The 12742-nt window shown below is 42.2% G+C and overlaps 1 protein-coding gene across 1 annotated transcript in view; it reads right to left on the reverse strand.

Moving 5' to 3' along the window:
* Positions 1–1537: 1537 nt before the first annotated feature.
* dlgap3 (discs, large (Drosophila) homolog-associated protein 3) overlaps positions 1538–12742 on the reverse strand; it is a 93116-nt gene continuing 81911 nt past the window's right edge. The window contains exons 8-13 of the mRNA XM_039605131.1: positions 11654–11748; positions 10461–10680; positions 9091–9385; positions 8911–9002; positions 8579–8725; positions 1538–7949 (exon numbers count right to left, since the gene is read on the reverse strand). Of these exons, the coding sequence (XP_039461065.1) occupies positions 7632–7949; positions 8579–8725; positions 8911–9002; positions 9091–9385; positions 10461–10680; positions 11654–11748 (1167 nt within the window). The 3' untranslated portion in view covers positions 1538–7631. The remainder of the gene's footprint in view (positions 7950–8578; positions 8726–8910; positions 9003–9090; positions 9386–10460; positions 10681–11653; positions 11749–12742) is intronic.

Below are 12742 nucleotides of genomic sequence, written 5' to 3' on the forward strand. Positions count from 1 at the left end.
TAATGGATGACTGCGTTGATGTTCTAACCCCTGAAGTGCCACAGGAGGTCCTTATTCATATATAAGTAACCACTGACTGCTTTCAATTCCTAGGATGTGCGAATTGACAAAAATGTCCCCTGAATGTGTCAGTCTGACTTTCCACTTAACTGAGAAGTGAATGGCCACAGGGACTGAGCATTTGACAGAGAATGCCAGCGTTAAATTGTTTTTGTCCTCTCCTTTAGCCTTTCTTAATAGGTTTATCGGGTCTGCTTAGAATTTGCATTGTAAATCCTTCCAGGCGGTGACGGACGCGAGAAAAATGGAAAATCGGTTTGGAGAATCCTTATCATTGACCTCTACTTTACATTTTAGCCGTGTGCTGTCGAGGTTAATACATCAATGCTGCAAAAAGATGTGAATCTATAAAGTGATTTACCCTTGAGTTTAGTCTGAAATATTCATCATGAAAAAAGCTGGTTTTTTTTTTTGTTTTTTTTTAAACATGTAAAACTACTAAAAAGCTCAGAAAATGCATTCCATTTCCACTTTACCTTACTGGTATAGTCACACAAAGGGAAATTACACCACTGTCGAGACTATTGCGACAGTATGTAATGAACAGAGATGGGCAGTAATGTGTTACTGTAATCAGATTACTTTTTTCAAGTAACTAGTAAAGTAAGGGATATAATATAAGATAAACCTCCACCGGCCCCACTCCTGCTAAACAGGTGGAAATAGATTTAAGCACAACAGGACTTAGTGCGGCTGAACCTTTCATTTTATTTATTTTTTGCGGTGTTTTACTTGCATCTATTTGAAAGAGTGAGTGTAAACACAAAACATTATTTTATTTTATATGCTGAAGTATGCAGATAACAGGTTTAAATGTTAAACAAATTTCTTCAAGTCAGAGAATGTTGCATATAATTACATTTTTGCTTGATGAATAAAGTTAGAAGATTAAAATTAATAAAACAATTTTTAAAAAGACTTTTTTATTTGATCCAATTTTATATCATGAAATATGCAGAAAAAATAGAATTGGGCTGAAAGGTCTATTGTTTATTACCTATTCAAGTTGTGTATCATGTAACTAAGTAATAAAGTAACTAATTACTTCTGAAAATAAGTAATCAGTAAAGTAACTAGATTATTGTCTTGGAGAAGTAATCAGTAATTACTTCTAACTAATAACTAATTACTATTTTCAAGTAACTTGACCAACACTGGTAATGAACTTATAAACTTCCTCTTGAAGTGGTTGCTTCGAAGATGGGCATCAGATCCACGAGCTACTCTGCTTTGTTTGTCTTTTACATACAGTATATATAAATAAAAATATATTAGTGGCAATTAATCCTCCCGTTATCACATTTGTATTCATGTCAGATTCTTTTAAAACTTGTTGCTAAAGTTCTTTGGGAGTTTTCCCAGTAAGACACACATAATGTCTAGATTACTTTACATATAACTCCTACTTATTTGGTCATTAATCAGAAAAATCAACACACACAAAGAAGACGCAGCACCCACTCATTTACCTCGCTAAAATAGCTTTATAATAATCATATTAATAGTAATAATATTAGCCATTAGAAAATGTTTCGACAACGTTGACAGTGTTACATTCTGTGTTGGGGTAAACCACGTCACAGTGTGCCATCTCTCTGGGCTTTCAGCGCTATCAGGCGTGCTCCTTTCGACACATCCAGACCCACGAGTCATTACGAGATCCAGAAAATCAATTCGTATGTACAAAATGAGAAGCACAACACAACAAACAGAATCAGGATTTACACCGGGCATCGTCCTCCACTGCCGTCCAGCACGTGTTCGGATCGCTGTGTTCATGCACGTTGTGTATTCACTGGTGGCAATGTGAAAGTTCATATCTTATGGCATCTCTATTGCTATATGCTCCAGTCAATTCTTTTTCTTTATAGGATGAAAAACAAAAAAACCCCAAATAAAGCAAAACAAAATCATTTAATGTTTTAACTGTACAGTATGCTGTCTTGGCACTGAATCGAACGTGTATAAAACAAGTAAGCACGACAATAAAGCTGAGCTTAAAGACAGAAAAGCTTAATGTGTCAAACCCGTCTGATTTAGAAATCATGGTGAGACATGAAAGAGAAGGAGAAGAGGGGGCTATTGTGTTTTTTGCTACATTATAGAGTAGAACACAGAGAGTGGAGCATCTTATCAGTTTGAAGTCTGTGTTGCGTCTCTGTTGTGGCAGCGCTAAGAGTTCAGAGTGGAGTAAAAGCACACGGAGAAAGAAGGTCATAGGTCTGGGTCTTCTATTCGCTCCACCTGTTCAGTGCTTACTTTTCTCTCGGTGATCTCACCCCGCACGGGAGTGTCCATCCGTGATCCCAGAGAAAAATATCTTCCCAGAGTTATTGTCAGTTTCCTCTTCCTCTACTCCGTCTCCTTAGTAGCAGCGATTTATTTACTTTCTCGTTAGATATTAAACTTTTTTTTCTAGTTTTTGTTTCGTTATTGTACACAAGACTCATCCTTGAATATAGAACAATGTTTACCCCATGGCTGTGACTGACAACACCGTTTGTAATAATGGAAGGGATGGCAATTAATAACCATTTTAATGACAGCAATCATACTAATAATCATGACGCAATAACAATATGTGTAATATTGAGAAGAGCAACGTCTGTTGGTAACAGGTATTTACATTGTTGTAAACACGATGGTGGCAGGGTATCATTTTTGTTAATTACACAGTAATTGCTCAGTTTTCTCTGATCCGCATGGCTAGCCGTGTCTACTGTAAAGCGACATTACAGTGCTAATACGCACACATACAGAAGTACACCTCAGTGCTAAAGGCACATTGGAGTTTCAGTTAAACTTCTGCTTGGCGCTGAGCTGCTCTGGAGGCAGAGAGGAAGCAACAAAGAACATTTAAGGAAGCTTGCTTAACAATTAGGATCTTTTGATAATGCAAACATTTCTTTTATTAGATATGGACTCAGCTTTTCAGCAATAGTTGCTCAGTGTATTAAGACTATAATCACCTCTGTTAATTCCTTAGTCTGAACTTAAATTTCCAGCTAAACACGAGTACGTGAGAAGAACTGATGCAATCCAGCATGCTTATATGTAACTGCTAGCAGTCTCAGTAGGCTGGATCCACATTCTGTATGTAATAAATGTGTATAGCTTTGATCTTTTGATGATATATTGGGCCTTGATACAACCTGTCCTATCATTTGTTTCAGCTAAAACTTGCTATAAACCAACTTTCCTCTGACTGGCCTTTTCTCACAAACAGAAGGGTTGAACTGAAGGTGGGCGGGGCTTCTGTGCTCACAGCCAAGAGCTGTGCACCTGAGATGGCCATATTAGGGATACCTGATGTCTTCTATATCCTACAGAGCCAAGAACAGAAAAACCATCAGAAACCAGTGCTTATTTCAGTTTTTGTTTTGTATAGCCATTTGCCACTGGAACAGTTTATATAGGACCAAAACATGGAAACATATATTAGCCCCCACCCTTTTAAATAAGCTAAGTTTGATGTATGAGTTTGAATAATGTTACAGCCTCCATATCTCTCTACACTGACCTTAATTTCCAGTGGTTTCCAATTCGCTCTCCTGTATCCTAGTGCTGCTAATGCTAAGCAAACATTTCCTATTGCTGTTGGTTAAAAGTATTCAAATGCTGATAATTGTCTGAAAATGTTTTTTTTTTTTCACACATTTGATCACCTTTAAATATTGCTGAGAATAATGACACAAACGAAATGTTTTTAGAAAATTGCCTCCTCTGCTTCTCGTAATGAGGGTTAATTCAGTGACTTAGCTTTTTCCTCCAGAGCAGCTCTGTCTCACAGAAATGTAAAATTAAAACTCAAATCTGCTGCTACTACACCCCTCCAGCTTCAGTCTGTTGCAGATGCACAGCACACAGCAAATGCACACACGTAGCACATCGGCTACGATCGCCTCCATCGCCAGCTCCTGCATGTTACCGCGCTCCGCTTTCCAGTCTCGGAGAATGGCTGAAAGAGAATCTGGGCTTAAATGACGTGTGATTTCCACACTTTCAGAGAATATTAACAACATTCCTGCAGGGCTGGTCTGGCGCTGTATGTTCAGGGTCTGTTGGTTGAGAATCCCCTGAGGACAGAGGCCTGGGTTGGGGATTGGAGACACTGCTGCTAGAAACTGAGGTACTGAGAGTTGGCTTATCCATCTGGCTGTCCACGTGGGGTTTTTGCACTTACAGAAAGAGGTGAAAAGGTTCATATAGCAGTCTGTCTGTTGTGTCGGTGAGTGCTCAGGTCATGTTTGTACAACTCCAGTGTACTGTGCAGATATCGAACAACGAATAGATACAGTAAAGAACGCAAACCGTGGAAATCACAACCACCAGAAGTGTGTTTTCAGTGGACCTGTTATCACAAGGCAAGGTGGCTGGCTAACACCTCAAATTATGATAAACAATAGAGGAGAATGTCAGCGAGAACTGAAGACAAAGTAGTAGGAGTAGTTGTTGCTACTGTGGATAAATATCCAACAAAGCCTTTAAAAGATTCCTGGAGCCCCTCGAGGCCAACTCATAATGGAAAGACCTTGCCATCCCTCTGAATGTAGCTTTGAGGATTGCGAGGGTGGAGTCAAGAGTCCTTCACAGTGGAGTTACAGTAATAAAGCAGGTCTTTGTGCTTTGTTTCATGAGGGCTGGGTCAAAAACGCAGCTGAGATGTTGTCAAGTTTCAGGGAGAGAGTATGATGGGGATAAAAAGGCCGCTCTCCGTACCGCACGCCTTCAAATGAATTAAACATAAAATTGGCCATTTCACATGGAGGCTGTTAAGCGCATCGCCTCGGAGTCGAACTGAAACATCGATTGCGGTTTTCAAGGACGTCGACGTCAGTGTCCTCCGAGGATGTGATCGTTGTACAAAGACAGTGTAAAATCCTACCAAGTTGTTTTTGTTTGAAATCACAAAAAAAGGCTACAAAAAGTGCTTTCCTTTTATCCGTCAAAAAAAAAACCAAAAAAGAAAAACCCATTAGATTCTGCTAAAGGAAGCTGTAATAAAGCATGCAGTATTAACATCAATAGAATTGCCAGTCTTGTGTGGGTATTGCAAGTGAAAGTGGGGGAGATCAAAGAGGGCGTGTCAGTACAGTAAAAAGAGTTTCTTTACCAATATTCTCTGTATATTTTATACTTTTCTATTTACATTTCTTTATATACTGTAAACTGTGTTCAAAGGAAACCTCCACATATAGCTGGTTAGGCACATGTAGTTGGCTCTAAAGAGGAAATACAGGAAGGGGATACAGCAGTATATGTCATTAGAACCACAGAAGAAGATATACAGTAGGCCTAAGGAGGCTCACACTTGGCAATTAACACTCTTGCCAGTTATACCCTGTGAACCTGACTCACACACTGAAGATAATAATATTCGTTTGAGATTCTTTTTCACATGTACTGAGTCTGGATATGCCACACAACTGTAGTATCACACAATGCTATAATCTATCATAATAATACTGTAGAATTTCACATTTGATATATGCTTTTTTAAATTCGTACATATACTGTACTCAATAATCTCTACTAATCTAGAAATGTGGATTATATTATAAAATATACATCTCCCAATAAAATATCCCATTTTTCCAACACATTCCATCCAAATATTAGAAAAAAAGAAAAAACAGGTCATGCTAAAAGATTTTTCAAATTAAGTGTGTGTGGGCTTGGGGTTTTTTTCTATCGTCAAAATGGCAGATTTGGACTTTTTAGTATTCGCCGGGCTTCGTCACATGTCCCTTGTGACTCGCAGCCCTTTGTAAGCATTAATTCCAGTGCATTCACACACACACATGCCATTTTTCTGTGCAACATCCATACAAAACACTTGTATCAGAAATATGTGTTATGAAGTAGATTTGCAAATGAGGCCCCCTTCAAAAACTCTTCAAATCGTGCTACACTTTGCAGAGCGGAGACCACAGAGAAGAGAATTTCAGGAAGTAAATAACGAGAAACAAAGCACGCACACTTCCACTTAATCAAGTATTAGCTAATTTCACCACAGTTGCCAAACTCTGTCTGGCAGCTCGGCGGTTTCCTGTGTTTGATGTCTCTTTGGGGAGGTTTCGTAGGGCACTGCTGTTCACTGAATACAACTCCTTTTTGTTTTCTCTCTTCAGAGAAATCATCCCTTCTTTGTAATCAGGGCTCTGTGAGATTGAGAGGACGGCACTTTGAGTTAAGCAAGCAGATTCTGCTGAAGACTTTGACGGTTCTTTTATTTTGTGATCCGCTGCCCTCTTAATTAAGCAGTTGGGGGAAATCCACTCAAACAATTTCCAAGAAAAGAGAAAATGCACTGCGCGCCAGGGAAAGCACTGATTAAGTGTGAAAAAGCACGAAAAACAACAACAACAAAAGCCCCACCCCACCCAAAAAACCCTCATCTTCTGTCATGGCTGTTTCATCGGGGTGTCTGTTAATTCCTGACTGAAGTGGCGAGAACTTCCTACAGAACATTGTTATTAGTTTGGCTCCTCATTTAACCACTCGGTGGTGCTATAGTCTCACAGTGAAAAAGGGGGCTTTCTCAGCAAAGTCCTGAAAAGCCTTGGAAAAAATATTCTCCCCTAAAAGCTCACAGAAACCCCACCCCTGAACGCTTGAAACTTCAGAAGGACTACATAAGAAGCAAACGGCTTCTCTCCCCTAGTTTTTTATTTATTTTATGTCTGCAGTGCTCTCTAGCTGTCAAGGCTGTGATGCTACACTGCAAAAGCTCCTTCTGGCAAACATGAGTGTGCACTCTATGTACAAATAGCACTTGCCCATTCAAACAGCCTCACTGCTGAATGCTGAGGGTAGTCAAACGAAAACACGGGATTTGAGGAATGAAAGAGAGAGACTTAAAGTGATTTCATAGTCTCTGACCGAGTGCCGCAGGGGACAGATGGCACCTGGGTGAAAGGTGCAAGCTGTAGTTGGCTGACAACGACTGGGAGGGATGTTCTTTGGGGTTTGCCAGCCATCTGACTTTAAGGGCATTAGAACTGATGCTGAATTCATCCATGTCTGTTCATCCACACCGGTAGCATCAGTGAAGCGAATGGACACATCTTGTATGTGATTAAGAAACCTCACAAAGAAGGATGAGGTTTTACTGCACACGGCATCCATACAGGGAGATTCTGTATGAGTTCTTGTACCTGTTAAGCCCTTGATTTTTCAGTGATGGAGATGTGCTCGGTAAACACGCACAGGCATGCTACTACTGCGTGAACCTCGGTTGGTTATAAAAGTGGACTGCTGTTTGTCTTCAGCCATAATATTAATCAAAAACAAAAAAAAAGACTTAAAAATGTCTGCTAGCTAGCTACCATTTCACGTTTAGGCCTCTGTGTCTGTAAAATATCCAAATTTCAAGACACTACGATGGCTGTCATTGCTTGTTTAATGAGTATGATAACTGATTTCGATGGAAATGCTAGAGGGGAGTAGCGCATTAACAATGTGCGGATCCAAAACTGGGCTCGGAGACAGACTGAGATTGGTGCGCGGGCCAGCTTCGCAGGGGGTGAGGGTGGGTGAGAAGGTGGGAGGGAGACACCTCAGCTCGGTGTTCAGAGTCGAGTCTGGGCTTCGGGGATATAGATCTCGATACTGTCGGCGCTCTCTGTTGCCGAGTTCTGCCTGAAGGAGGCAGTGCGCCGGGTCTGCAGCAGCCGCCTCCTCGCTTCTGTCCTCTGACGGTCCCCGAGGTCCATTGACTTCTCCCTGATGGGCAGGGTGTGCCCACCGACGCGAGGCACCACCAGGCCCCCTGACCCACCTCCTCCTCCACCTCCGGCAACCCCATCCCCAACGCTATCAGCCCGGAGGCTGCCACTCACTCCACCTGCTGGCTTCTTTGGTAAGGGTGGAGGAAGCTTCTTGTCCTCCTAGCCCAGTCGTGGTGATCAGGTGAACAGGCAGTGGATTAACCGAGTTGGGAAGTGAGGGGGGAAAAAAAAATATGGTTTTGTATGGTTGTGTAGAATCCCATGCAAAAACAAGAGGAGATAGAGGGAGGATGAAAACCCAACAAAAAGGTAAGAAAATCCAACATAAAGGGCAAAAATTCAAGTGAGGAAGAATCACGGACCGAGACATAACGACAAAGCACATAAAATCAGCAAAAAAACATCTCAGCATGCGTTGGCGTTGGGTGAAGTAAAAGGCAATGAAATGGGAGAAGGTAAACAGAGGTAATGCACAAAGAAAAAGAAGAAAAGAGAAACAATTGTTAGTTTGTTGTTGACTGAATAATGTTGATCAGTGAGTAGCCAAACCTTTATAGAAAATAATGTAATACGCTGCATTAAATGCAAAAGACTTCTAGCACATTTTGGATTTCGCAGTCTTGTGGGCAGCTCAGCTCAGCTCAGTTCCTCTTGCTGTTCTGTATTTTCACAGCCTGCAAAGGCTTGGAGGGCACAACCATCTGCGCTACTCGCCTGCACACTGCCATCTTAGCTCTGGGGGAGTGCTGAAGGGAAACCAGGGTGGTTTGGACCCCCGGGTCTCTCACCTTCTTTTCAGGCGGGAGCCTCCAACCAGAGTCCTTGAGCCTCTGGAGATCCTGAAACTTGACCCTGACGTCCTCTATATTGAGCTGGAGCAGGTCCCAGAAGGCAGCCAGGTCCTGAGTCGTGGGCTGAGGGTAGGCTGATGGGTCCTGGGTGTGCGGGGGGAGACAGGATTTAACAAGTAACGGGTCGCAAAGCATTACATGGGGATTTGCAGACTAATTTCACCGGTGAGGTGTTTGCAGCCGAGCAAATCTAGCCCTTTAGCGAATCACAGCAAAAATCATGCGCCATATGTAATGTCATGATTTTGCATGCAATCACACATACTCACCACACTCTGTTGGCAGAGGCGGAAGAACTGCTGGACTTTCTGAGACATGAGCATCTGGGCACTGCCAACTGCGTTTCGAATCAGTTCAAGAACTAGGAGGGAAAGAGCACACACGGAGTTTGAGAAACCCAAGAATTATTCATTGTTAATCTTCATCTCGAGTTGTCCTCTCGCACTCACTTTCCTCTGGAAGTTCATTCTCCTCTGCTTCTCTCTCCATGTTCTGGCACCAGCCCTCCATCCTCTCCACCTCTGTTTGCAGGAGGCGTAAGAAGAACTCTCCATCTCTCATGCAGGGAGAGGCTCGGCCCGAGTCGGGCAGGCTCCGGGGACCCTCTAGGGATGGTGTCCCCGCCCAAGCACGCTCAGAGGTAATGGGGAGAGGAGAGTGGGAACGTGGAGGCAGGTGCGGTTGCTGGTGGGGCCGTGTGTCAGCTTGACAGGCCTCAGTGGTGTAGCCAGTCTGGATAAAGTCCTGGGATAACATAAGAAAAAAAAAGTCTGTTTTCGGACCACTGCTGAACCTCAGCCACTCTTTATACTAGTATTAATGCCACAAATGTGCAGTGTGGACTCCACTTTTGATCCAGTTTAAATATACCCAGTGAGATTTTTATATTTAATCATGAATAGGACTACGGAATAGTTTGTTTTTAAGCAAATCCTTCTGCCATGCAAATGCACAAGGACACGCTCACGGCCAGCTCCACTTGCATTGCTATTTAAAGTTTTTACTTCACAGACAGTACCAGTGAGAAAACGATATGTGCTCCTAAAGGCAGGGAAGCTGACGAGTGCAAGCTAGAAGACCCAGGGTACTCTTGCAGTAACATTAGCCAAGCTAATAACCAAGAAAGTTACCTGACAGCTAATGTTAGTATGCTAATGTTAATGTTTTGTGTGTATAAATCATAGTAATTAAAGCTGTCAAACTCTTTCCTCAGAAATGAGTGGAACTATAAAGTGTTATACAGGGGGAAAAATGATGAAAGTGCAGTACTGATACCTCAGAGCTGTACCTAAATACAGTATTTGAGCAAATTACATTTCAGCCTTGACAGGATAAAATCTAACAAGACTAGAGGAAACCAGCCTCCAGGTGTCTTCAGCTGTCTCCGTCTATATTACTCTCAGCCCCAAGGCTGATCTGTCAGGTCTCCCAGCAAATGAGTAGTTCAGATTCCAAAATATTCAGAAAAAAATGTTGATTTTTAGATGTTGTATATGGAAGAAAATGTCTTTTTATTGTAAGATTGCAAGTTAACTAAACACCGAATACGCCATGAATTTCTATCCATTAACCTGAGGACATGCAAACATGTTGGGTGTCCCCACGTCCTGCTGTCAGTGTTGCCACTATCAAAATAATCACGCACATGCAAGGACTTTGTCATTTACTATGTCTAAATGAAGCCCCGAGGAGCATTAAAGTGAAAGTGGCAAAAGTTTTCCTTCAGAGATCATTGAAGCCAAAATGTTATATGTTTGATTGTTTATGTAAAACTTCAACAGCTGCCTGTGATCCGTCAGGAGTATTGCTGGACTCCTACCTCTTTGTAGGCCCACTGTCCCTGCGTGTGGACGGTGCGATGGCACTCTGTATACTGGCTGGCGGACTCGGGCTCAGACGAGTGCCTTTGGAAGGAGCAGCCAAACTGGAGGCTTTTGTCCTGCATCGGCACAGCGATGCTCAATCCCGGGAAGCCCTCGGGGTCCAGGTCAGCCTGCACGCTCGCCGTCACGCTGTTGGAGCGCTTGAAACGAGCTCTCCTGCAAGACAGGGAGTCAATGCAGTCCCAGAGAAATTGAGTCACACAGAGAAATATATGCAAATGCCTTCTTATAGTGTTATTTTTTTGGCTTCTATTAACTGCACGTTCTTCTTTGAGTAAGGCTGCCATGTCACTGCACTCACTACTACTCACTTGGTTACGATAAGACCTGCTAAATCCTCTGGCATATGACGCACCAGTGTGGGCAAAATGTCACGTCGGTGGACTGGGCGATGATCGTTAACTCTATTACAAGTTTATACCCCACCTCCTCCTCACCCTTCTTTCCTGTCTGATGAGGGGTGACTCAGATTTCCGTTATCAGTCTGCTGTTTTCTGCGATGTCACGCTGTCGCGCTCGACAACCGGGTGTGGCGGGCGTGGGGGGTTTGTTAAGGCATGCACGATCACAAACCGCTCGGGGGTTTGGAAGTATGCGATGCTGCGAGTGTTTGCATGCATGCGTGCAAATCTGACCTGCAGGCAAAGCTGGATATAATTAGGAGATGGGTTGAGTCACGTGCAAAAGTCATGTAGAGTGTATGATTTGCAGTAGTCATGGTTACACTCACTAATGGCTGAAAAACAACACATTCTTGGAAGAAAGTGTTGCCGAGTTCAAGCTGTGATCTCTGATGAAATGTTAAATGAAATAATAGGATCTAGCCTAGAAATCAACCATAGGTGGCTGCTCTGTTGGGCGCTCAGGAGACGAAGGCTTTTTTTTCAAATTGTAAATGAAAATTATTCACATAAATTACTGTGCAAAGACCAAAAGTTCTTGATGAAGCTACATATTTTGGAGCAAAGATAAATTAGCGAGATAAACAAACACTCGTCTTAGTTTGCAAGTTTGTTTCTTTCTATAATGAAAGCAGCTTAAATGTCAGGCAAAATAAACAGCTCATGTTTAGACTGGAATTCAAAGATGAGTAGTTTTTCTGCCGCTTTGATTTTTACTTTCCTGGTACCTTTTGTCGTCTTCCACTTGGACTCCTACAGAGTGGACCTCGGTCAGAGCTTTGCCCTCCGTGTCGGAATCTGAAAGGGTCTCTGAGCTATCCACCTGCAGCAGAGGAAGACACGAGCACCACAGTCAGAGTGGAGAGAATGAAATCTGAAACCTCACCCTGCCCTGCTGAACATATAGGGAATATATAATGCAATCATTGTGTTGCATGGATGCATGTGCACAGCAGAGGTTCAAAACACCTGCATGCATATCCTCCTGAGAACCGAGGAAAGAAGAATCTTCCCATTGAACTTTATTTGTGATTTCCTTCGTCTTTGGTGCTAAAAGAGGCTACCCAAACACATGAGATATCAATGGAAAGTCCAGGATGTCCTTTATTTAGCACATCATGACTTAGTAGGGTAGATAGGCTGGTTCTCAGGAGGACACGATTCCATGCCTGGGAGTTTGTAACGGCATTTATTGAGAGCTCTGACAGGATGACCAGACACCGATCGTGTTACTATCCTGGATTGAGCTACTAATGACATCATGATAATGGGACACTGTGTAGTAGAAATAGTACTTCAGCTATTTGACTTTGGGAAAAGTTTTTAAACTTTTGAGTTTAATTAGGTTTGACTGGTGATTCTATTCAGGTCATTTTTATGTCCATGTGACTGCTGTATGAAAACTAGTGTTGAGGCTCTGTTCATTCATTTAGAGGGGGCTTAAAAAATAACTAACCATCTCTGAAGACATGTCAGAGATTAATGTCCCTATTTAATAAAAGTATAGCTCTATAGCAGAATATTGATGCCACTCCCAAGCCTGTATGCTAATTATGGATCTATAGCCTTTTGAATAGCTAAACTTTGCACCTAGATCGCAGGAAAACTCGACAAAGTCTTCACATGGAGCAGAAAATGGTTTGCAGCTACTAACGCTGAGGGATTATGCATGTTCTTTGTGTAAATGGACTGTATTTCGATTGGTGCTGAAACCATTTTTCTCTTGGCTTAGCTGAGTTGAAAATTAGCATCTGTAAAGCTTGCCTATAAAGTTATTCACCAAGCACAAAAACCAAACATCCTCGGGAAGAACAGGG

This window comes from Oreochromis aureus, linkage group 22, assembly GCF_013358895.1.
Source record: "Oreochromis aureus strain Israel breed Guangdong linkage group 22, ZZ_aureus, whole genome shotgun sequence".
In the NCBI taxonomy this organism is placed as follows: Eukaryota; Metazoa; Chordata; class Actinopteri; order Cichliformes; family Cichlidae; genus Oreochromis; species Oreochromis aureus.